We start from the raw sequence: 22,326 nt of genomic DNA on the forward strand, positions 1-22,326 counted from the left end.
AAAGCTCATAGGAACCTTTGCATTTGGGACACCAATGAGACCATAATTTCGAGCAATTTCAAGTCTTCTTTTCTCAACTAGAGCTGCAATAACCATGTTCAAGATGGATATCACCATCCCGATTTTATTCTTTGAAAATTTTTTACTCCTGAAAGATTTCTTGTCACAATTTTTGAAATTGGTATGAAAGCTCGATCATATATGGGAGTGAAGCACACTGTTTGAGATTGGAATGAACATCCTTATTGAAGCCGATGGGAGTTGGACGCTATGCCCTATTGATTTGTCCACAGTAGTTACTTGCTTGGTGAATAATGTGCGAGCTTTTGCCCAGGCAATTGTGTACGTTATACAAGTAGACCGTATAGGAAGCAGCCGTAGTACTTTCTTCATGTCGATGCCCTTGCTGCTGGTGCAACTCGATGATAGGGATATAATTATGCATTTTATTTGTGGTTATTTGGTCTTAATTTTGGCAGTTTATTATGCAAAGTATTGGATTTCTGCTCATAATTGGTATTTGTGTTAACTACAGGCAATTGGTGTTAAAAGTGACAAGAAGAGGCAAATTCCAGAAGACTAGGCATTCTCTGGCGTGCCCACGCCAGACAAGGTAGAGCTGCGTGAAAAAGCCGGATTGTGGGTCCTATCCCTGGAGCTTTTGCTATTCTTTAGGGACAAAGTCTAAACCTGCGTGGGATTAGGAAATAGAATTCAAAGATGACTTTTGGCAACAATCCAATGAGAAGATAAAGGAAGCAATTTGTTTGAGAAACAATCTCTTCCTTCGGCGAGCAAAAAGGACGGCGGCAGCACTACAAATAGGAGGATTTCCAATAGACTAGGATTATCTTTTCGTCTTTGGCCTTTTACTTCTCCACGCAAGTTTTAGACTAGCCGCCGCACTCTTTTATTTCTTCATAGACAAAATTACTTTGAAACTTGGAATCGCATAATCATTATGCGGCAAGGCTAGATCGTCTATCTAGTTAAGGAATTAATCACGGATCGGGGCACCATAACTGTGAAATCGTTTTAATTGCTTATTTTTAATTTATATGTTCATGGGTATTTGATTATTCTCTATTTTTTTCCTGAGTTATTATTGTTTAGATTTATTGGATAATTAGGCATGTTATTCGATTGTCTAAATAATTGATAGCCAATTAGGATGTTGGCGCGTCGCCTTTAAGCATCTTGATTAGTGGCAAACGAGACAATTTCACCGCCTCGCAAGCGGTCTAATTTGGATCGTGGGGATAATTAATCTAGCCTAGATAAATTCGCATGTGAGTTTGTCATCTAGAATTGGGTCTTTCTAATTCCTAATGCTGTGGCTACATTAAATCTTGTGAGCGTTTCTGGGGTTGTTTAGTCACAAGAGGGTAGTTTATGAGCGTCTCGTGGCTACCATAAAATTAAGGAAAGATTGGTGGTTGGGCGCGTCGCTTGACCACTATAACCAGTTTATTCGTGAGTATATGAATTGTCCCTTGTATCTGTGATCAGTTGTGTGCTTGGATCCCAAGATTAATTCCTTGACTAGGTTGTTTTAATTAATTGTTATTTGTGTAATTTGGTTCCCGCTATCTTACTCAACTTTGAATTTCAGTTTTTATTCCTTTTTAATTAGTTGATACTATTGCTAAAATTCCCCCCCCCCCCAATTTTCCTGTGTGATTTGCCTACCAGTTCCCTGAGGAGACGACCCTACTTGCCATGTTTACAAATTAAATTTGAGATTGTGTTGGTTGGCAATTAGGCTGTTATTTTTAACTGTATTTTTGGTGGTTTGACACCCACCAAATTTTGGCGCCGTTGCCGGGGAACTGGTGTTTTAAGTGACTTATTGCACAGGTTTTAGTTTTTATTTTTATTTATTTTTTTTATTTTACGATCTTCTCGTACAGGAGAATTAGAATTTGATCCAGAGATCGAGAAGACTGCAAGAAGGTTGACCAAGGAGGCAAAGTTGCGTAGGCAACAAGATTCAACGTCACCTTCAGAATCTGAGCAAGAGTTTGTTCCCAGTGATTCATCAAGTGAATCTGAAGAAGAAGAAGTGCATATCCCCCGAGTAGCAATGGCAGCCCCAAAAACTTTGAGGGAGTTGGCAACCCCTAACGTGAACCAACAACCATTATGCATTACATTTCCTAACACGGAAGAGGCATTTGAGCTTAAGTCTGGTCTTATTCACTTACTTCCTACTTTTCGTGGTATCGCAGGTGAAGACCCACATAAACACTTGAAAGAATTTCATGTGGTGTGTTCCACAATGAGACCTCAAGGAGTCACTGAGGACCACATCAAATTAAGAGCCTTCCCTTTTTCTTTGACAGATAAGGCTAAAGATTGATTATTTTACCTGCCATCAGGATCCATCACTACGTGGGAAGAATTGAAGAGAAGATTCCTGGAGAAATTTTTCCCTGCCTCTAGAGCCGCCAATATAAGGAAAGAAATATGTGGAGTTAGGCAGGCGAATGGGGAAACTCTATATGAGTACTGGGAGAGCTTTAAACAACTGTGTGCCAGTTGCCCACATCATCAAATCCCGGACCAGCTCTTAATACAATATTTCTACGAGGGATTATCACCCATGGATAGGAGCATGTTAGATGCAGCCAGTGGCGGCGCTCTGGTGAACAAGACCACAGACGAAGCCACGTTATTGATCTCCACCATGGCTGAAAATTCCCAACAATTTGGAGTGAGAGCTGATGGAGCAATAAGAAGGGTCAATGAAGTGAATCACTCTGACTTAGAGGGTAAACTATCTGAGCTTACCTCTCTGGTGCATCAAATGGCAAGGGGGCAATTACAATCTGTGAAAACTTGTGATATCTGTACTGCTCCCGGACACATGACTGACATGTGCCCAACTCTCCAGGAGGATTCACCTGAACAAGCCAACATAGTGGGAGATTTTTCTGGACCACCTCCACGAAGAAATGATCCTTTTGCACCCAATTACAACCTAGGGTGGCGAAATCATCCTAATTTTAGCTATGCTTCAAAACCCCCTGATTTTCAACAACATTTACAACCACGGCCACCAGTGCAACAACCATCCACTTCCAATTCAAACATGTCTCTTGAAGATATGGTGAAGTCACTGGCCCAAAGCACGAGTCAATTACAGCAAGAGGCTCAAAGATCTCAACAGGAATCTCACAGATTTCAACAAGAGACTCGTGCTAGCATTAGGAATTTGGAAGCACAAATGTCCCAATTGGCAACTTCCATGAGCAACCTGGAAAATAGCAATAGAGGGAAATTACCATCTCAAGTAATTCCTAATCCCAAGGAGAATGCCAGTGCAATGCAATTACGGAGTGGCAAGGAGGTACAGTCTCCTAGGCGTGCCCACGCCAGAGAAGAAGAAGTGCCCAGGAAGGTGGAAGAGGAAGAAGAGAAACAATCCTCTGAAATCTCAAAGAAAGTTGACATTCCTCCTTCTTTTCCTAGCAGGTTTACAAAAGCTAAAAAGGAAGAATCTGAGAAAGAGATTTTGGACACCTTCAGGAAAGTGGATATCAATATTCCTCTGCTGGATGCTATTAGGCAATTGCCAAAATATGCTAAATTTTTGAAGGGCTTATGCACTAATCGCAATAAGTTGAGTCTGGATGACAAGGTGAAGGTGGGGGAGAATGTCTCAGCGATGTTTCAAAGGAAGTTGCCCCAGAAATGCAAAGATCCAGGTATGTTTACTATACCATGCATAATTGGCAATCAAAGAATTGAAAAAAGCATGCTTGACTTAGGTGCTTCAATAAATGTCATGCCTCTTTCAATTTTTAAAGTTTTGAATTTAGGACCCCTCAAAGAAACTAGGGTAATCATTCGACTAGCAGATAGGTCTAATGTCTACCCTGAGGGCCTAGTTGAAGATGTTCTAGTAAAGGTCAATGAATTCATTTTTCCTGTGGATTTTTACATTGTTGATATGAATGATGAATACTCTACTAATTCAGCAGTGATTCTTTTGGGTAGACCCTTCATGAGTACAACAAGGACTAAAATAGATGTACATGAAGGAACTTTATCTGTGGAATTTGATGGAGACAAGGTCACTTTCAATATTTTTGATGCAATGAAGCATCCTGTGGATACTGAGTCTGTAAATTTTGTTGGCATGACTAACAACATTGTGCAAAAGAATTTTGAATAGAATTTCATGGGGGACAAGTTGGACTTTGTCTTACAACAAGGCAAGACCAATTTGGAAGTGGACGACATGGAGGAGGAGGAAGTCAAAGAAGCTATCATGTCCTTACATTCACTACATCCGCTTCCATGCAGGTTTGAAAATTCTTTTCTACCATTACCCACCTCTAATGAAAGAATTCTACCTTCTGTTCAACAGGCGCCTAATGTGGAATTGAAGGAACTGCCCGAGCATTTGAAATATGCTTACTTGGGAGATAACAAGACTTTGCCTGTAATCATTGCCAATGATTTAACTGCGTTGCAAGAAGAGAGGCTCTTACGGATCTTACGGGAATTTAAACCAGCAATTGGATGGACGTTAGCAGACATCAAAGGCATCAATCCATCCATTTGCATGCATCACATCCTTTTGGAGTTGGACGCAAAACCCATGAGAGAGCATCAACGCAAGCTCAATCCCGCAATGAAGGAGGTGGTGATGAAAAAGATTCTCAAGCTCTTAGAATTAGGAATTATTTTTCCTATCTCTGACAGCCAGTGTGTAAGTCCAGTCCATGTTGTTCCCAAGAAGACTGGAATCACATTGGTGAAAAATGAAAAGAATGAGTTAGTGCCAATGAGATTGTAAAATGGGTGGAGAATGTGCATTGACTTTAGGAAGTTAAATGCCGCAACTAGGAAAGACCACTTTCCACTCCCATTTATTGATGAAATGCTTGAGAGGTTGGCAGGTAAGTGTTTCTTTTACTTTTTAGATGGTTACTCTGGATATTATCAAATTATTGTTGCTCAAGAGGACCAACATAAAACCACTTTTACCTGCCCTTTTGGAACTTTTGCATATCGCAGTATGCCTTTTGGTTTGTGTAATGCTCCTGGAATATTTCAAAGATGCATGATGAGTATTTTCTCTGATATGATTGATAATTGCATTGAAATTTTCATGGATGATTTTACAGTATACGGTGATTCTTTTGATCAGTGCCTAGACCATTTAACAAAGATTTTGAAAAGATGCATTGAAACAAACTTGGTTCTTAATTATGAAAAATGTCATTTCATAGTTAAGGAAGGCATAGTTTTGGGCCATGTTGTTTCATCAAGGGGTATTGAGGTAGATAAGGCTAAAATTGATTTGATCACTAGTCTACCTTACCCTACTAATGTCAAGGATATTCGTAGTTTTTTAGGTCATGCAGGTTTTTACAGGCGTTTCATAAAAGATTTTTCAAAAATTGCTCAACCGTTGTCTCGCCTGCTTCAAAAGGAGGTGCCATTCAACTTTGGAGATGATTGCAAATTGTCTTTTGACACACTCAAGGGTATGTTGACCACGACACCAATCATCCAACCCCCAGACTGGAAGCTATCCTTTGAGCTCATGTGTGACGCCAGTCAGTATGCCGTAGGAGCTGTGCTTGGACAGCGGAGTGGGAAGTGTAGTCACGTGATATACTATGCGTCAAAAATATTGACACCATCTCAATGCAACTACACCACCACGGAGAAGGAGCTTTTAGCTATTGTTTTTGCTTTTGAGAAATTTAGATCATATCTATTGGGGTCAAAAGTAACGGTTTACTCTGATCATGCAGCTTTGAAGTATCTCCTGTCAAAAAAGGAGTCCAAGCCAAGACTCATTCGTTGGGTGCTCTTGCTACAAGAATTTGACTGGGAGATCAAGGATAGGAGTGAGGTGGATAATTCAGTAGCTGACCATTTGAGTAGGTTGATAAGAGAAGAGGAAGCAGTTCCCATATCTGAGGTATTTCCTGATGAACATTTTTTCTATCTCAAAGGTAAGGAACCTTGGTATGCAGATATTGTGAACTTTTTGGTCAGTCATAAATATCCTATTGGCATGAGTAAGAGTAAGAGGGATAAGATAGTCCATGATTCTCGATACTATATTTGGGACGAGCCATATCTGTGAAAAATAGGCTCTGATCAAATTATTCGTAGATGTGTACCTGAAAGTGAAACTCCTTCTATCCTTGCTCATTGTCATAATTATGCATGTGGTGGCCATTTTGGACCTAAGAGAACTGGTAGAAAAATCCTTGATTGTGGCTTTTATTGGGAAACATTGTTTCGTGATGCTTATGCATTTTGTAAAAGTTGTGAAAAATGTCAAAAATTTGGAAGTTTGTCTCATAGGGATGAAATACCTCAAGTGCCTATGTTATTTTGTGAAGTATTTGATGTTTGGGGTATGGACTTTATGGGACCTTTTCCTAGCTCTTTTGGATTTTTGTATATTCTGTTAGCAGTTGACTATGTATCGAAATGGGTAGAAGCAAAGGCTACCCGGACTAATGATTCTCAAGTTGTTGTAGGACTTCTCAAATCCCACATTTTTAGTAGGTTCGGGGTGCCGAAAGCCATCATCAGTGATCAAGGTACCCATTTCTGCAATCGTACCATTGCAGCTCTCATGAGAAAATATGGAGTGCACCATCGTGTGAGTACAACATATCATCCTCAGACCAATGGGCAAGTTGAAGTCTCCAATCGAGAGATCAAGAGCATATTGGAGAAAACGGTTAACCCCAATCGTAAGGATTGGAGCTTGCGATTGGATGATGCTTTGTGGGCATATCGAACGGCATATAAAACGCCCATTGGAATGTCCCCGTATAGGTTGGTGTTTGGTAAGATGTGTCACTTACCTGTGGCTATTGAGCATCGTGCATTCTGGGCAGTCAAGCAATGCAATTTGCATGCGGATAGAGATGGCAAAGAGAGAAAGCTCCAACTCCAGGAGTTGGAGGAAATTCGTCTTGAAGCATATGACAATGCACGTTTGTACAAAGAGCGTACCAAGCAGTTTCATGACCGCCTATTGCGTGCGAAACACTTTTCCCCAGGACAAAAGGTACTCTTGTTCAATTCACGATTGAAATTCATGCCAGGTAAGTTAAAATCTCGTTGGATTGGACCATATGTGGTAGTCAATGTTTTTCCCAATGGTGTGGTTGAAATCCAGAGTTTAGAGACTAATAAGAGTTTTACAGTTAATGGTCATCGTTTAAAACCGTTTGTTGATGTTTCAGACATTGGCACTGTGGAAGAGGTACACTTGATAGATCCTATCTATGCCTAATTGCTCACTGTGGAGTCGTCTAGCCAAAGACGTTAAAGAAAGGCGCTTCTTGGGAGGCAACCCAAGGCCTCCATTTTTTGTTATAGTTCTCTTTCATTTTTCGTTGATTTTGGGTTGTTTTGTTTCCTTGCCAGTGTTTTTTTCCTTTTTTTTTTGGTGTTGGGCAGGAGACTTGGATTTACAAGGCATGCCCACGCCCTATAAGTGATACTCTTGAACACCATAGAAATGTTTGGGCAGAAGACTCTGCCTTATATGGCGTGGTCACGCCTTACAGCAACTCTAGTCCACTCTGGGGACACAGGCTTGGATTGAAGACTTCCGCTTCCATCTGAGGCAACGCTACACCACACCACCGTCGGAGGCTCCACGCTGCCAGTCCCTGACACCTCCTCTACCATGGTGTTTTGCTGCAGTTTTTATTCATTCAGGGAAGTTTTTTGCTCCCTTCACTTGACTTCAACTTTTCATTCTTACATTGAGGACAATGTAGACTTTAGGTGTGGGGGGAGTAGTCTAGCTTTTCCTTCTTATTGCTTTTCCTTTTGCAAAAAAAAAAAAAAAAAAGAAACATTTACCATGCCTTTTGGATTTTTGTGGTTAGCCCTGATAAGCAATGGCTAGATTTTCAAATTTAACTATTGTTACGGTTTTAGATGATAATGTGTTAAGTATGATATGGTAAAATTTTAGGATGACTCTCTGGTAAATATTTGAGATTTTGTGACTCTTGCAATTTCTTTTGGTTAACTTTTCTAGGCATTGTAAATATTTTTCTGACATTTTTTGTGTGAACTGGTTCAACTATTAATCTTAGTTCTCCATGTTAAGTGTAGACACCAAATTTTAGTGTAATTTCATTTACTATTTATTTTTTTAGTTTTTATTTGTCGTGCTAGGTTTATTCACTTTTTTAGTTTTTAGTTTTTATTTTATTATTTTATTTTTAAGTTTTAGCATAGAATTTCTCGGAAAAAAAGGAAAAAGCATTCAAAAATTATGCTTTAGTTGTTTTGATTTAAATTCAATATTTTTTTTTGGGGAAAATATGAAAAATGAAAAAGGGGGAAACCCGATTGCTGGTTTTGGGCTATTTAAGAAAAAAAGAAAAAAAAGGAAAAAAGAGAAGGAAAAAGAAAGAAAAATTAACATTTCATTTTTATCTTTTTATGCCTAATTCCGCTCATTTTATTCAATCTTTCTTCATTAGTTATTTTTCTTAATTAGTTATTTATATTGTGTTACATTATTCTTAAAAAAAAAAAAAAAGAAGAAGATAGCCGCACATGCAGCGGCATAAAATGGTCCTTTGTCATGGGAGGTTTCCTTTCATTTTTGGGTTCCGTTTGATCATCCACTTGGCTCTCATCCGAAAAGAGCTAAGAATGCTCTAGGCAAATGTTGATCGAAGGGTGAAATGAGAAGCGGGAAGCTGAGGTTGAGAAAGGACCATTGATATCAGGGTTTTGGGGTTCTAGCCATTCGGTATAAAAGGAAAAGAAAGGAACTGAGGCGAAGGGGGGGCTGGTCGGCGTGAGATAAGAAAACAGAAAGAGGTCTGGAGTGAAAAGAGAAAGAAAAAAGGAAAACAAGAGGGTGGCGGCTGAGAGTTTGAGAGAAAAGTGAGAGAAACCACGAGAGAGTTTGTGAGGGCAAAAGGGCGTGAAGATAGAGAAAGCAAGAAGGATCCTCGGTTGGAAGTTGCAGAGGGGATCAACTGGACCTTCATTCAGCATCATTCGACATTCCCTCGAGCATTGGAAATAGTCTTCCGAGCCTCTTCTGAAAGAACCAGCCCACGTTCCGTTCTTTGATCAAGGTATTGTTGAAAGCTGTTTTCTTTAATCGGTTGTTTGCATTCTTTCGCTGTTCACTGGTTCCAGATTTAATACGGTTGATGATTTCTTTATTTGGGTAATGCATCGGACTTGCATGATTGTGTCTTAGCCGAGAGAAAATCGCAAAAGTTTGCAGCTTTGATTGTTCTATGCTTTCATCATGTACCGATCTAAAGTTGGTTTTTTTTAGAGATAGAGACTCAGGATTTTTCTTTGGGAATAGGTTACTTTCATTTTGCCGTCTTTCATATTAGATTAATGATTGGCATGTGTTACCGAAGTTCTCTTTGACTGAGGAGGGAAAAGCTTCCATTTTTTTTGCGTTATTGAGTTGGATTTCCATAAACATGTCGCCTGGATTTTGGTTTGCCTTTTGAAAAAATTCTGGGCAGATCCCTCGTCTTCTGTTAGCTTATCCTGGTTCAGGTTTTCATTTGAAGTGTTGGTTCACCTGAAGTTTAATGGGTATACCCATGTATGCATTTACCCCAAGCTATCTTCTTGTTGTCCAGTCGCATGATTGGATCTTTTGGGTAAAGAAGACAGCGAACCATTCATTGGTTCTTATGCGCTGTTTGGTCTTGATTGTTTCTTTCATTTCATGGGTTCCTTTCGCTTCATGCCTTTTCTTGACTACCTGTTGGATGCTGAGATTCTTTGATGGATGCGAGTCATGCCCAGAATGCATACAACCAAAGTTGCATTCGCTGAAGTGCTTCCCCGCTTCTTTATTCATTACTTGCATGTCCATTTTTTCTGTCTTTCTTATTCCCCTGGCTCACGATTGTTTGCATTGAAGTTCATCATTGGGTCGATGATTGTTTCAATCATGTTGGTTTCCAATTTTCTAAGTGAATGAAACAGAGAATCATTCACTTGCTGTTTTGTGGTCTCCCGACAGTTTCCTGGCTTGTTATAGCAGTAAGCATTACCCTGTAAATGCTGAAACATTAGCTGCTCCAAGCTCAGGTCCCTTTGCTGCATTTCTTTTGTTTCCTCACTGCTAAAATTGATGTTTGGGAGAGGTGTATGGGTTAGGTCGATAAAACAAAAAGTTTTACACAATGTTTCGGCATTTCATCTACGCGAGTTTGAAGCTGCAAAATTTTGCAGCAAAGCAAAAGCTGCTGCATTTTCTTCACTGTTTTCTTCTCCGCGACTGATCACTGAGTTTTTACACCTAAGTTGCTGTTTAATCTTGTGTGGGAAAGGGGCAGTGATTGATTTTGTGTGAAGTTTGCATGTTTGAGTCTTCAAAAACACTTGAATCATGATTCGATGCTTGCTGGAAAATGAATATCAGCTTGTCGCAAGTCCTCACGTTGCTTTTGCTGTTTTTTTATGGTTGCACTTGTAGTGAGGTAGAGACAAATGCATATTTAGGATGCTGTGATTGTCCATTGGTTGTTGTTTTCTTTTTGTTCAATATGCAGCGCACATTTCATCATTTTTAGATGGCCTGTGCGTGTTTTGTAAGAAAAACTGATGCATTTGCTGTTCAAGGAAGCAACAGCAGAAAATTTTCCAGGAAGTCGCATGCTCCCATTCCTACGCTTCTCTTTTTCTCTCTTGGTGTGTTTTGGACGTTGATTTTTGTGAATTTGTTGTTTTGGAATCGAGGCTTTGATGTTGGGTTAAAAATATTAGCTTGGTTTGGATGGAAAGTGGCATTAGAATGAACACAAGAATTGCAGGAAACATGGTTGAAAAATTGCAGATGAATGTTTCTTTCGTTGCATGCATGCAAAAGGTTTCGTAATTTGCATTTTAACCCTTTGAGTTTCATTTAATGCTTCTATGGCCCATAAGAGTGAAAGACTAATCAATTGGGTCCCTTTTACATGATAGTTCGCCTGAAATGTTTTCATGTGAATTGCCGACAGATTTCAATGGAGTTTTTAGGATGAAATAATGAAAGAATTTATAGCCTTAGTTTCCATTTGATTTAAATCTTTTTGCTAATAAACAATTGTCCATTTTACTTTTGTGATTTTAGCATTTGATTGTGATGGATTCCACCTCAAACCATTATTAGTACTCCATTTTAGACTCTTGAAACTCTTTATTTGGGACCGTGTTTGCTTACACATGAATGGTTTGTTCCATATTTAATTTTCATTTCGAGTTTAATTTTCACTCTTGTATTTAATTTTTTGTTTCATGTAATTAGTTGTTAATTAAAGTGATGCCTTGACCCTTTTTCTTTATTTTGGAGGGTAAATAAGTAAATTCAATAGGACATCAACTCAAGAAAGGTATAACTTCTTTATCTTTTTTGTCTCTCCCCTATGTGATCCAACGTGCTAAATGAGAATTGCATGTCTACTTGGCTTTCCTTGCTCTTCCTTAATTCATTTCATTTATTTTATTTACTTTTGCTTTTGTTAAGTCATTCTTTTATTTATTTATGGGGTATGTGTACACCTCTTTGCTTGTAATAGATAGGGCTTGGAGAGCATTTTTGTCCATTTTTCCCCTTCCCCTTTTGTTTTAGTTAGCAAATGTCATAGGTTCATTAGCTTGATTGCTTGCCTTTGTTGCTACGTGTTAATTTGCTTTATTAGGCTCTTGCATCTAGTCGAGCATGCTAAGTGTTATGTGCTATGTGTTTATATGTGATTGGCATGTCTACTTGCTTTCTATAGTCATAGATGAATATGATGGATGAATGCACGTCACCACACTAGTCCAACGCTAGTTGTGGCTCATTGTCCCGTTTTCCACTAGTCCAACGCTAGTCGGAATTCATAGATATGGGCTAGTCCAACGCTAGACCCTTAGGGATTTCTCTCGCTAGTTCATACTTGCATGTTTCACTACATTTCATGCATTTTTCTTAGTTTTCTAGCATTTGGCATGCTCCTCCAACCCTTTTCCCCTTCATTTTAGGTTCTTGCATCTTCATGCTAGTTATATGGTACATTTCCTTGAGAGTCCCCTTTCGATAAGGGAAACGAGCGAGTGTGGCTACAAAATAGCCTTAGCACGCTAGTTCTTCCTTCTAATCAAAGGGAAAATTAAAGTCATGAAGTTAGGAGTCATTCCCGTACCCGACTTGATGCATACCCCCAGGTTCATGCACTTTCATTCTTATCATATCACTTCCTCACTCTTTTATCCACATTTTCTCACAACTTATATTTTTCTCAATCCACATGCCATGTTTGCACATTTTTTCTTGTCACTTGTTTTTCTACCTCACAAATTGCACCAAATTGCACTTATATGTATCTACTATTGTATTTTCATCCATTTGCACACAAACACCTTCATTTGCTCAATTGGCACACATGCACTTTTCTTACATTTGCACACTTGCACTTACATTTGTATTTTTATTTTGTATTCCTCTTACATTTTCACACTTGCACTTATATTTGAGTCTTCATTTGCATCATTCGCGACCTCTATGATGACTTTCCTTATTGGCCACCACAACTCATGTGGTTGGGACCAAAAAGCCTCGTAAGAGACATTTTAGATTTAGGATTGCATTTCTTTTTCATATCCATTAGTCATATCCAACATGCAACGCATATTTTGGGTAGAAGAATTAGGAAACGTGGGGCTAAATCGCGCAACTAGCTTTGGCTAGGGTAAGGGAGTGCCTTAGGCTTTGCCTTTGCCTTCTCCCTTATCAAATGTGACCCCCGATCCCTTTCTTTGGTTACGTAGACCTAAAAGTTCTTAAAAAGGGTTTGTTTACTTTGCTTTTCAAAAAATTCATTTTTTGGGTGACTTGGTACACCCTAACTCTATACCAAGTGGAGACTCTATTTTCCATGCAAAAAACCCTTTTTGAACTCTGTTTGGCCAAATCGTCGCATTTTCAAGTCCCACGGCCTTTTATTTTCATTTTCACACACATTCACACACATATTCCACACACTACTTTCACACCATCAAAAAGTGGGGCGCGACAGTTGGCGACTCCACTGGGGACTTCCTAAGTGGGTCCAAGCATTTGATTTGGCTATTCTTTTCCTTTTTCTACCCTTTTTATGCATAGCATTTGGATATTAGGGTTGCATTTTTCCTTTTTAGGACTTTTTGTCTCGCGCGCATATCAAACTATTCCCTCACTTGCGTATGTATGATTGGTTGCTTGGATGTATGTTGTACTTGTTTTATCTCGCACTTTGCATTGCATTTGGGTGGGGGATATTACCCTAGAGCCTCGCGCTTTGGTTCTCGATCCCTCCCCTCCAAACGAGCACTAGCATACGTGCATACGCTTTAATTTTTCACCCCTCTTTTATTTTTCTTTTAGTGGCTTGTCACGCCACTCCACCCTACTAGGATTTTAGGCGACTCATTTGGACTTGCGATCGCGACACGATGTGTGCGTAGCTTGATCCGAGGGGTCACTCAATCTTCCATTTTAAACTTTGGGCTCATAGCCTTTAGCTTTTAGTGGAAGGTTGAGGATTTTCTATAGATTCACTCATGACATGTAGCCGTGACACAATGTGTGCGTAGCAATGTCTGGGGAATCGCTCGAGCCACCGACAAAGAACCTTGGGATTGATGACCCTTGGTTTCCAAGTCTGAAGGCTCGGGGACCTAAAACCTATCGAGTCTAGATGCATTAGTGAGCCAATACCTCATGCATCCATGATAGCTTGCCTAGGGTAGAGTCTGTCTTGCCTTATTAGGGACACTATTCACGAGGGGAGGGGTCCAACCCCTTTCTCCCTTTTATTGCTTTATTTCTTTGTATTGATTTCGTTGCTACAATGTGTTATATGTATTTATCTGCCTGAACTAACTTTTCTTAGTTTTGTGTCCCCATTGCATTCACAAACCCTAGCAAATAAGAGGTCTGGCATGACCTTCTTTTAGGACCTACCCTTGTAGATAGGCTATTGCACGTTTAAGATATTTTGGTATATTTCGTTCGTAAATTGATGCCATGCCATTTTTAGGCCTACCCTGGCAAATAAAGGGTTCCTTAGGTCACGTTTCATTTCGAATTGCACATTTTACTGCTTTAATAAACTGGCATCATGCATAAACCATAGAAAGGGAATGCCATTTAGGGGATCCCGTGTTAGGAATAAGCCACCTTGTGTCTCGGATACTTAATCCAATGAGACTTGCACGTTTATATTTTCGTACCATCCAAAGGGGGAGTGCACAAGGTAAGGTAGGATCCGATCCTTTCCATAACCCTGGGGCGATCTTTGGTACATTAGAATGTGAGCATCTAACGATCATTCTTTGGCCATTTTTAACTTATTTGGTAAAAATCCCTTGCTTAAAGGACATTAATTCGAAGAAATTTACAAATAATTCCTCATTGTGAGATGGTAAACTTATTGAGGCCAAATCTTGATTGTAGGAGGCTCATAGGCTAATGCATCGCAATGTATTTTGTAAAACTGCCAAAGGGGAGATAATTTCATCGATTTTTGAATAAACCATCATTTCCATTCATTGGATCAAATTCATCCAATCTATTTGGTCAATTCATTCATTTTTAGAACAATTCGGTCAATTTTGAATAAATCATCAATTTCAATTCATTTGACCAATTTACCCTTTTAGGGTGATCTAGTCCATTTTGAATAAATCATCCGATCCATTTGACCAGTTTACCTATTTTTAGGGCAATTCGGTCAATTTTGAATAAATCATCATTTCACTAAATCAATTGATTCCATTCGCTTCATTTGATTAGTTTAATTCATTTTTAGGGTTGTCCATTCAATTTTGAATAAATAGTCGAATTTCATTCAATGCATTTGACCATTTTACCCCCTTTGACACGTCATACGTCGATCAAAATAAGCAATTCATTCGGACTTTGTCCTCATTTTTTAAGACGAATGTTTCTTCTCACTCCAAATTGGCCAAATTTTTCAAATCATTTTTTACTCAATCAATTGATCGGATTCATCAGGTATTGTATAGTGCCTGCTCCGGAGGATTGCATTCTCATTTTAGGCCTACCCTTGGCACAAAAAGGGTTCCCCATAGGCATGTATACCGATTTTATAGTTTTGATTACTAACTCTGGGTATTTTTCTTTTGTTTTCCCCCTCCCCTGCATTGATAAAAATTTCATAAAACATGAAAACATGAAATAAAGTGTGAAAACAATTCTGATCTGATAAAGTTTGAAAATTACATGTATTACTTGATTCTTGGGTAGGCCCTGCAATATGAATTTGAAAATTCATCTAAAAGCGCTCGTGTAAAACATTTAAGAGATTTCATTGCTCAAAGGGAGAAGGGGGCTATTAAGAGGGAAAAGTGTGTATACATGTGTAAAGGAGTTCCTTAGAATGTTTTTCATATGTATTGCTTTTTAAAATTTTCAAACATTGGCAATAATGAAGCTTTTGTTCAGACAATTATTTGTGTACATTTCATTCTTTATTGAGCTCATTAAGAGATTTCATGGTGAATTTTAAGAAATAAGCTCAAATTGAGAGTTTTTTCAACCTCCAGCCTGAAAATTCGCAAGTGTATGCTTTCTAAAATCCTTGTGTACACTAGATTGGTGATCCGAGCTACACAATAAGAGTGCTTAAAATGAAAAGAGGTCACTCAGAAGGCCCATGAGATACCTTTCCCCTTCACTTAACCCCAAAATAAAATCAGTCACATTGATTGATAAATTACAAATTGGGGCAACTTTTGCTTGAAAATGTCCGCGGTGTCTAGTCCGATTCAATCACATCTAAGTGAAAGTAAAAATGTGCATTATTCTTGTTTGTTTTGAAAATTTGGAATGATACTTTGAGCATTCATTTCTCTACCTATACAGATTTTATCATTTGCTCTCCCATTTGAGCCTTTGAAAGAATAATTTCGTTTCAAATAAGAGCCCTAATGATCACTACCCTATATTGGAAAATTTTCAAATATCAAAAAGGGGAATGGATTTTCAATGACCATTTCGTTACTTTGGTTGTCATGAGGTGTAAGAATGATACTTTGGCCGTCATTTCTACAACCTAAATACTGATCATCCCTTGCATCCTCATTTGAGCTAAAAATTGGTGGTTCTTTTCGAGTGCACATATGATCGCACCCCACATTGGGGAAGGAGATTGGGGAAATTTGAAAAAAAAAAAAAGAAGGAAAAGGGGAAAGGGAACCGCGAATTGGGGAAATTTGATTCTACCTGGGTTTCAATTTTGAAAAGAAAAGAAAAGAGGAAAAATGACAAGTTCTGTCCGGTGGATCACTTATGTTTCATAGATATGAATGAGCAAGAATCTCTTCCTCAGTCAATTAATTCAGATACATGCAAGGAATTTCGCATTAATGAAAGTTTCCTTTCAGAGTTATTGTAAGGGACAGAACAAAAGTCAGGCCCTCTTCTTTTCCAATCAAACATTCTATCCCTCGTTATCCCTTTTGAGCCTTCAGAATAAATTATTTCGTTTGGCAACCCCTGAGAATCGCAAACCCCTCACTGGGGCAAGTTTGAGTTGAAAAAGAAAATGTTTCAAGCAGTAAAAAGTGATAAAGCAACAAAATCCAAAAGAAAAGAGAAAAGAGAACCTCAGTTCAAAAATAAACTGGGGCAAATTTTGTCAAATTTCAAAAGAATGGCAAAAGGCCGAAAAGTCAAAAGAAGAAAGAAAATGAAAGGAAAAAAGCCTCAATTGAGCATAAACTGGGGCAAATTCTGATTTAACCCTAAAATAGGGTTGGCGCAACAATGCGATCTCAAATTTTTCAAACCGCTTTTGAAATCTGCCTTCAAGCCTTAACTTTCCTAAACACCCCACCTGACCCCATTACGAAAGCCGAAAGTCCTGACTTCTGTTCTTTGCAATGGCCCTGTCAAGAAAATTTCTGATGCCGGAAAATTTTAGCTGTATTTCTGAATTGCTTGAGTATGGGGTTGACGCTACTCACCATGAGAAAACCCACCAGGTCGAGGAAAAGAAAAGGAAAGCGAAAAAAAAGCAAGAAAAGAAAATGGAAAAAAAAAATCGACTCTGAAACCTCTGGTGAATAATGAGAAAAATGCAAACAAAGTCTGAGGTCTTTGAGTTCAAAATAGGGGCAATTTTGGAAAAATGCGGTCTTCGGTGCAATGTCCTTGAAAGTTTTATTTTTTAGCTATCGTCTTCAAGCCACATTACAAGCCCATAAAAGTCCATCGTTGACTTACTCCTTCATGACAACTCAAAACAAAGGTCATGCTTCTAAGGAGTCCATCAATCGTTCGTGATCATAAGGTTATGACCCGTTTTCACATGTTTAGCTATCGTTTCCATCCATAGTCGCAAGCCTATAAAGCTCATATGTGAACTACGTTTTCTTAAGAAATAAGGGTGACAAACTCTTTGCTTTCACTAAAATGTGATGTTGAATGCATTACAATTTTGGGCACAAGAACCAGACAAATCTTGACCTCTCATTTTCCTTGGCCACCTCAAATCAGAAATAAAGTCACTTGATTGGTCCTGACAATGAACCAACTGGAAATTGTGACCCATTACCCAAAACACCAATGCCAAGGTGAGGAAGAAATCTTCTGTGATTTGGTATTACTTCAAGAAATTCATCATGAAATTTTCTTTTTGGAAACATAGTTTCTTACAGTGTTCAAATAAATGGAAAGTCATCCAAGCCAATTTTTGCAATCAAATAAGCCCACACTGGGGCAAATTTTTTATAGTCCATTTGAGGTTTTCGTCAAAGAGTCAAGTAAGACTTTCAAATCAATCACACTGCTCTTTCCATGAGTAATAGTTGCAGTGTTTTAAAATAAAGTGCATAATGTATTTTGGTAAGCCCCTGTGCAGGTGTCCATGGCTGAAATCGACGAAGGAGCGTAAGTCAAAATCTTACGAATCAAGACCTCGAGGAGGAGCAACCACGCCGTAATGCAAATCAATTGATCAGTTGCGCAATAATTGGTGGAAACTAGGGCAAATTATTCTCGAAAATTCTCAAAAATCAAACTTGAAATTAATTTCTTGTTCCTTGACAAATTTCAATTTCTTGTTGATGAAATTTCAGCGTTCGCCGCGCACCCTTCCATTTCCCTTTCTTGACAATCACATTTAATTCACTGACATCCTACCACCGTTAGCATCGAGTCTATCTCACTAACGTGTGTGTTTTCATTCCACCACCGTTAGCATCGAGTCTATCTCACTAACGTGTGCATTTTCATCCTACCACCGTTAGCATCGAGTCTATCTCACTAACGTGTGTGTTTTCATTCCACCACCGTTAGCATCGAGTCTGTCTCACTAACGTGTGCGTTTTCATCCTACCACCGTTAGCATCGAGTCTATCTCACTAACGTGTGCGTTTTCATCCTACCACCGTTAGCATCGAGTCTATCTCACTAACGTGTGTGTTTTCATTCCACCACCGTTAGCATCGAGTTCATCTCACTAACGTGTATGTTTTATCTCCGGCAGGCTCGGGTGCTATCCCACTGACCGACCAATTCATCAAGGCAGGCTCGGGTGTTGATCCCACTGACCACTTTGTCAAAGGCAGGCTCGGGTGTTATCCCACTGACCAATTTATCGCACTGGGGCAAATTTTTGGATAATTTTCCAAGCAAATCTTATACAGTTTCTTCATACATGCCAGCATTTCATTTTTACACTACCACTAAACATGGGTTAGTCCCACTAGTGTGCATTTTGTTTTCTTTGCCGCTAAACATGGGTCAGTCCCACTAGCGCGCGTTTCATTTTCATTGCCGTTAAACATGGGTCAGTCCCACTAACGTGCATTTCATGTTCCATTGCCACTAAACATGGGTTAGTCCCACTAGTGTGCATTTCATTTTACATTGCCGCTAGCCGTAGGTCAGTCCCACTAGTGTGCATTTCATTTTCATCGCCACTAGCCGTGGGTCAGTCCCACTAGTGTGCACCATGATTTAAGTTTATTCGGGTCAGTCCCATGATTTTAAATTTTATTCGGGTCAGTCCCATGATTTAAGTTTATTCGTGTCAGTCCCATGATTTTAAATTTTATTCGGGTCAGTCCCATGATTTATAAGTTTATTCGGGTCAGTCCCATGATTTTAAATTTTATTCGGGTCAGTCCCATGATTTTAAGTTTGTTCGGGTCAGTCCCATGATTTTAAGTTTGTTCGGGTCAGTCCCATGATTTAAGTTTATTCGGGTCAGTCCCATGATTTAAGTCAGTCCCATGATTTAAGTTTATTCGGGTCAGTCCCATGATTTTAAATTGTATTCGGGTCAGTCCCATGATTTTAAGTTTATTAGGGTCAGTCCCATGATTTTAAATCCCTTGTTCGGGCCAGTCCCATGATTTTAAATTTTATTCGGGTCAGTCCCATGATTTTAAGTTTGTTCGGGTCAGTCCCATGATTTTAAAATTTATTCGGGCCAGTCCCATGATTTTAAATTCGGGCCAGTCCCACGATTTTAAACCTTGTTCGGGTCAGTCCCGCTTTTTAATTTCTCATTTGGATCAGTCCCCATTTTAAAGTTCTCACTAAAGAGGTCAGTCCTCGTTTCAATAATGACAGCCATTCGAGTAGCTGCAGCCAAATGACACAGGTGAGTATTTGGTGTCTACTTCTTTGTCTCAAGTTTTTCCAAAACTCAGACAAAGAGGGACAAACTGAAGACACCAAAACTCATGCACTTTCATTCTTATCATATCACTTCCTCACTCTTTTATCCACATTTTCTCACAACTTATATTTTTCTCAATCCACATGCCATGTTTGCACATTTTTTCTTGTCACTTGTTTTTCTACCTCACAAATTGCACCCAATTGCACTTATATGTATCTACTATTGTATTTTCATCCCTTTGCACACAAACACCTTCATTTGCTCAATTGGCACACATGCACTTTTCTTACATTTGCACACTTGCACTTACATTTGTATTTTTATTTTGTATTCCTCTTACATTTTCACACTTGCACTCATATTTGAGTCTTCATTTGCATCATTCGCGACCTCTATGATGACTTTCCTTATTGGCCACCACAACTCATGTGGTTGGGACCAAAAAGCCTCGTAAGAGACATTTTAGATTTAGGATTGCATTTCTTTTTCATATCCATTAGTCATATCCAACATGCAACGCATATTTTGGGTAGAAGAATTAGGAAACGTGGGGCTAAATCGCGCAACTAGCTTTGGCTAGGGTAAGGGAGTGCCTTAGGCTTTGCCTTTGCCTTCTCCCTTATCAAATGTGACCCCCGATCCCTTTCTTTGGTTACGTAGACCTAAAAGTTCTTAAAAAGGGTTTGTTTACTTTGCTTTTCAAAAAATTCATTTTTTGGGTGACTTGGTACACCCTAACTCTATACCAAGTGGCGACTCCATTTTCCATGCAAAAAACCCTTTTTGAACTCTGTTTGGCCAAATCGTCGCATTTTCAAGTCCCACGGCCTTTTATTTTCATTTTCACACACATTCACATACATATTCCACACACTACTTTCACACCATCAAAAAGTGGGGCGCGACATTAAGGAAATGAAGCAGGCTTGCATGGTTTTAATTTTACTTGGGTGTTTATTTGTGAATAATATTCGGCTATACTCCGCTGGTTATCATTGACTAGTAACCGGGGGTCTTCACCTAAAGTGTCGATTTTCGCGTCAAAAAGCATCGATAACGATGAGTATGTGGTCTTTAAGCGGTTAAAGTTGAGTAACCGGGCTCCTTCATTGGAGAGATGTCGGAGTTCGCGTCAAAAGACTTGAATGGCTCAAGACTAAGCACTTCCTTCAAGAAAAAAATAAAAAAGGAAAAAGAAATAGAAAAAAAAATGAAAATGATGAAAAAAAAATAAAAATATACGAGCATGGAAGTATGTGAATAATTGTATTGCCTGCGGATCCATGAGTCTTTATGTTGAGATTTTGCTTAATAGTTGGACCAGTTATTAAAGAATGTTGGTTGGATATTTTCTATTCTTAGATTAGTTAGTCTGGATTAGAAAGAGTCATTGGTTTTAAAAGCTAGTTGGAGAGTTATCTCGTAAAATTTGTCATCAGTACTTGACAGTTATCTAAATCATACATTGGCAATAGTTGCTTTGATTAATAGCCATTGTTTTGAATTCAACTGCTGCAAAAATGTTTGTGCGCTGGGTTGTGTATTTAAAGTTTGAAATGCTTGAGGACAAGCATTGTCTTGGTGTGGGGGAATTTGATAGGGATATAATTATGCATTTTTTGTGGTTATTTGGTCTTAATTTTGGCAGTTTATTATGCAAAGTATTGGATTTTTGCTCATAATTGGTATTTGTGTTAACTACAGGCAATTGGTGTTAAAAGTGACAAGAAGAGGCAAATTCCAGAAGACTAGGCATTCTCTGGCGTGCCCACGCCAGACAAGGTAGAGCTTCGTGAAAAAGCCGGATTGCGGGTCCTATCCCTGGAGCTTTTGCTATTCTTTAGGGACAAAGTCTAAACCTGCGTGGGATTAGGAAATAGAATTCAAAGATGACTTTTGGCAACAATCCAATGAGGAGATAAAGGAAGCAATTTGTTTGAGAAACAATCTCTTCCTTCGGCGAGCAAAAAGGACGGCGGCAGCACTACAAATAGGAGGATTTCCAATAGACTAGGATTATCTTTTCGTCTTTGTCCTTTTACTTCTCCACGCAAGTTTTAGACTAGCCGCCGCACTCTTTTATTTCTTCATAGACAAAATTACTTTGAAACTTGGAATCGCATAATCATTATGCGGCAAGGCTAGATCGTCTATCTAGTTAAGGAATTAATCACGGATCGGGGCACCATAACTGTGAGATCGTTTTAATTGCTTATTTTTAATTTATATGTTCATGGGTATTTGATTATTCTCTATTTTTTTCCTGAGTTATTATTGTTTAGATTTATTGGATAATTAGGCCTGTTATTCGATTGTCTAAATAATTGATAGCCAATTAGGATGTTGGCGCGTCGCCTTTAAGCATCTTGATTAGTGGCAAACGAGACAATTTCACCGCCTCGCAAGCGGTCTAGTTTGGATCGTGGGGATAATTAATCTAGCCTAGATAAATCCGCATGTGAGTTTGTCATCTAGAATTGGGTCTTTCTAATTCCTAATGCTGTGGCTACATTAAATCCTGTGAGCGTTTCTGGGGTTGTCTAGTCACAAGAGGGTAGTTTATGAGCGTCTCGTGGCTACCATAAAATTAAGGAAAGATTGGTGGTTGGGCGCGTCGCTTGACCACTATAACCAGTTTATTCGTGAGTATATGAATTGTCCCTTGTAT

At 38.9% G+C, this 22,326-nt stretch overlaps 1 protein-coding gene and 1 non-coding gene across 2 annotated transcripts; one reads left to right on the forward strand and one right to left on the reverse strand.

The window, feature by feature from the left end:
• The first annotated feature begins 232 nt into the window (after window positions 1–232).
• Window positions 233–4,177, forward strand: LOC113750416. The gene is made up of 3 exons (XM_027294392.1): window positions 233–362; window positions 1,911–2,228; window positions 2,379–4,177. Exons 1-3 carry the CDS (start codon window positions 233–235, stop codon window positions 4,175–4,177), a joined length of 2,247 nt encoding a protein of 748 aa, XP_027150193.1.
• On the reverse strand, window positions 2,450–2,556 carry LOC113750925. Its single transcript, XR_003464695.1, has one exon. It is a non-coding gene; the product is annotated as a small nucleolar RNA R71 (small nucleolar RNA).
• Window positions 4,178–22,326: the final 18,149 nt, after the last annotated feature.

This window comes from Coffea eugenioides, chromosome 10, assembly GCF_003713205.1.
Source record: "Coffea eugenioides isolate CCC68of chromosome 10, Ceug_1.0, whole genome shotgun sequence".
Taxonomy (NCBI): domain Eukaryota; kingdom Viridiplantae; phylum Streptophyta; class Magnoliopsida; order Gentianales; family Rubiaceae; genus Coffea; species Coffea eugenioides.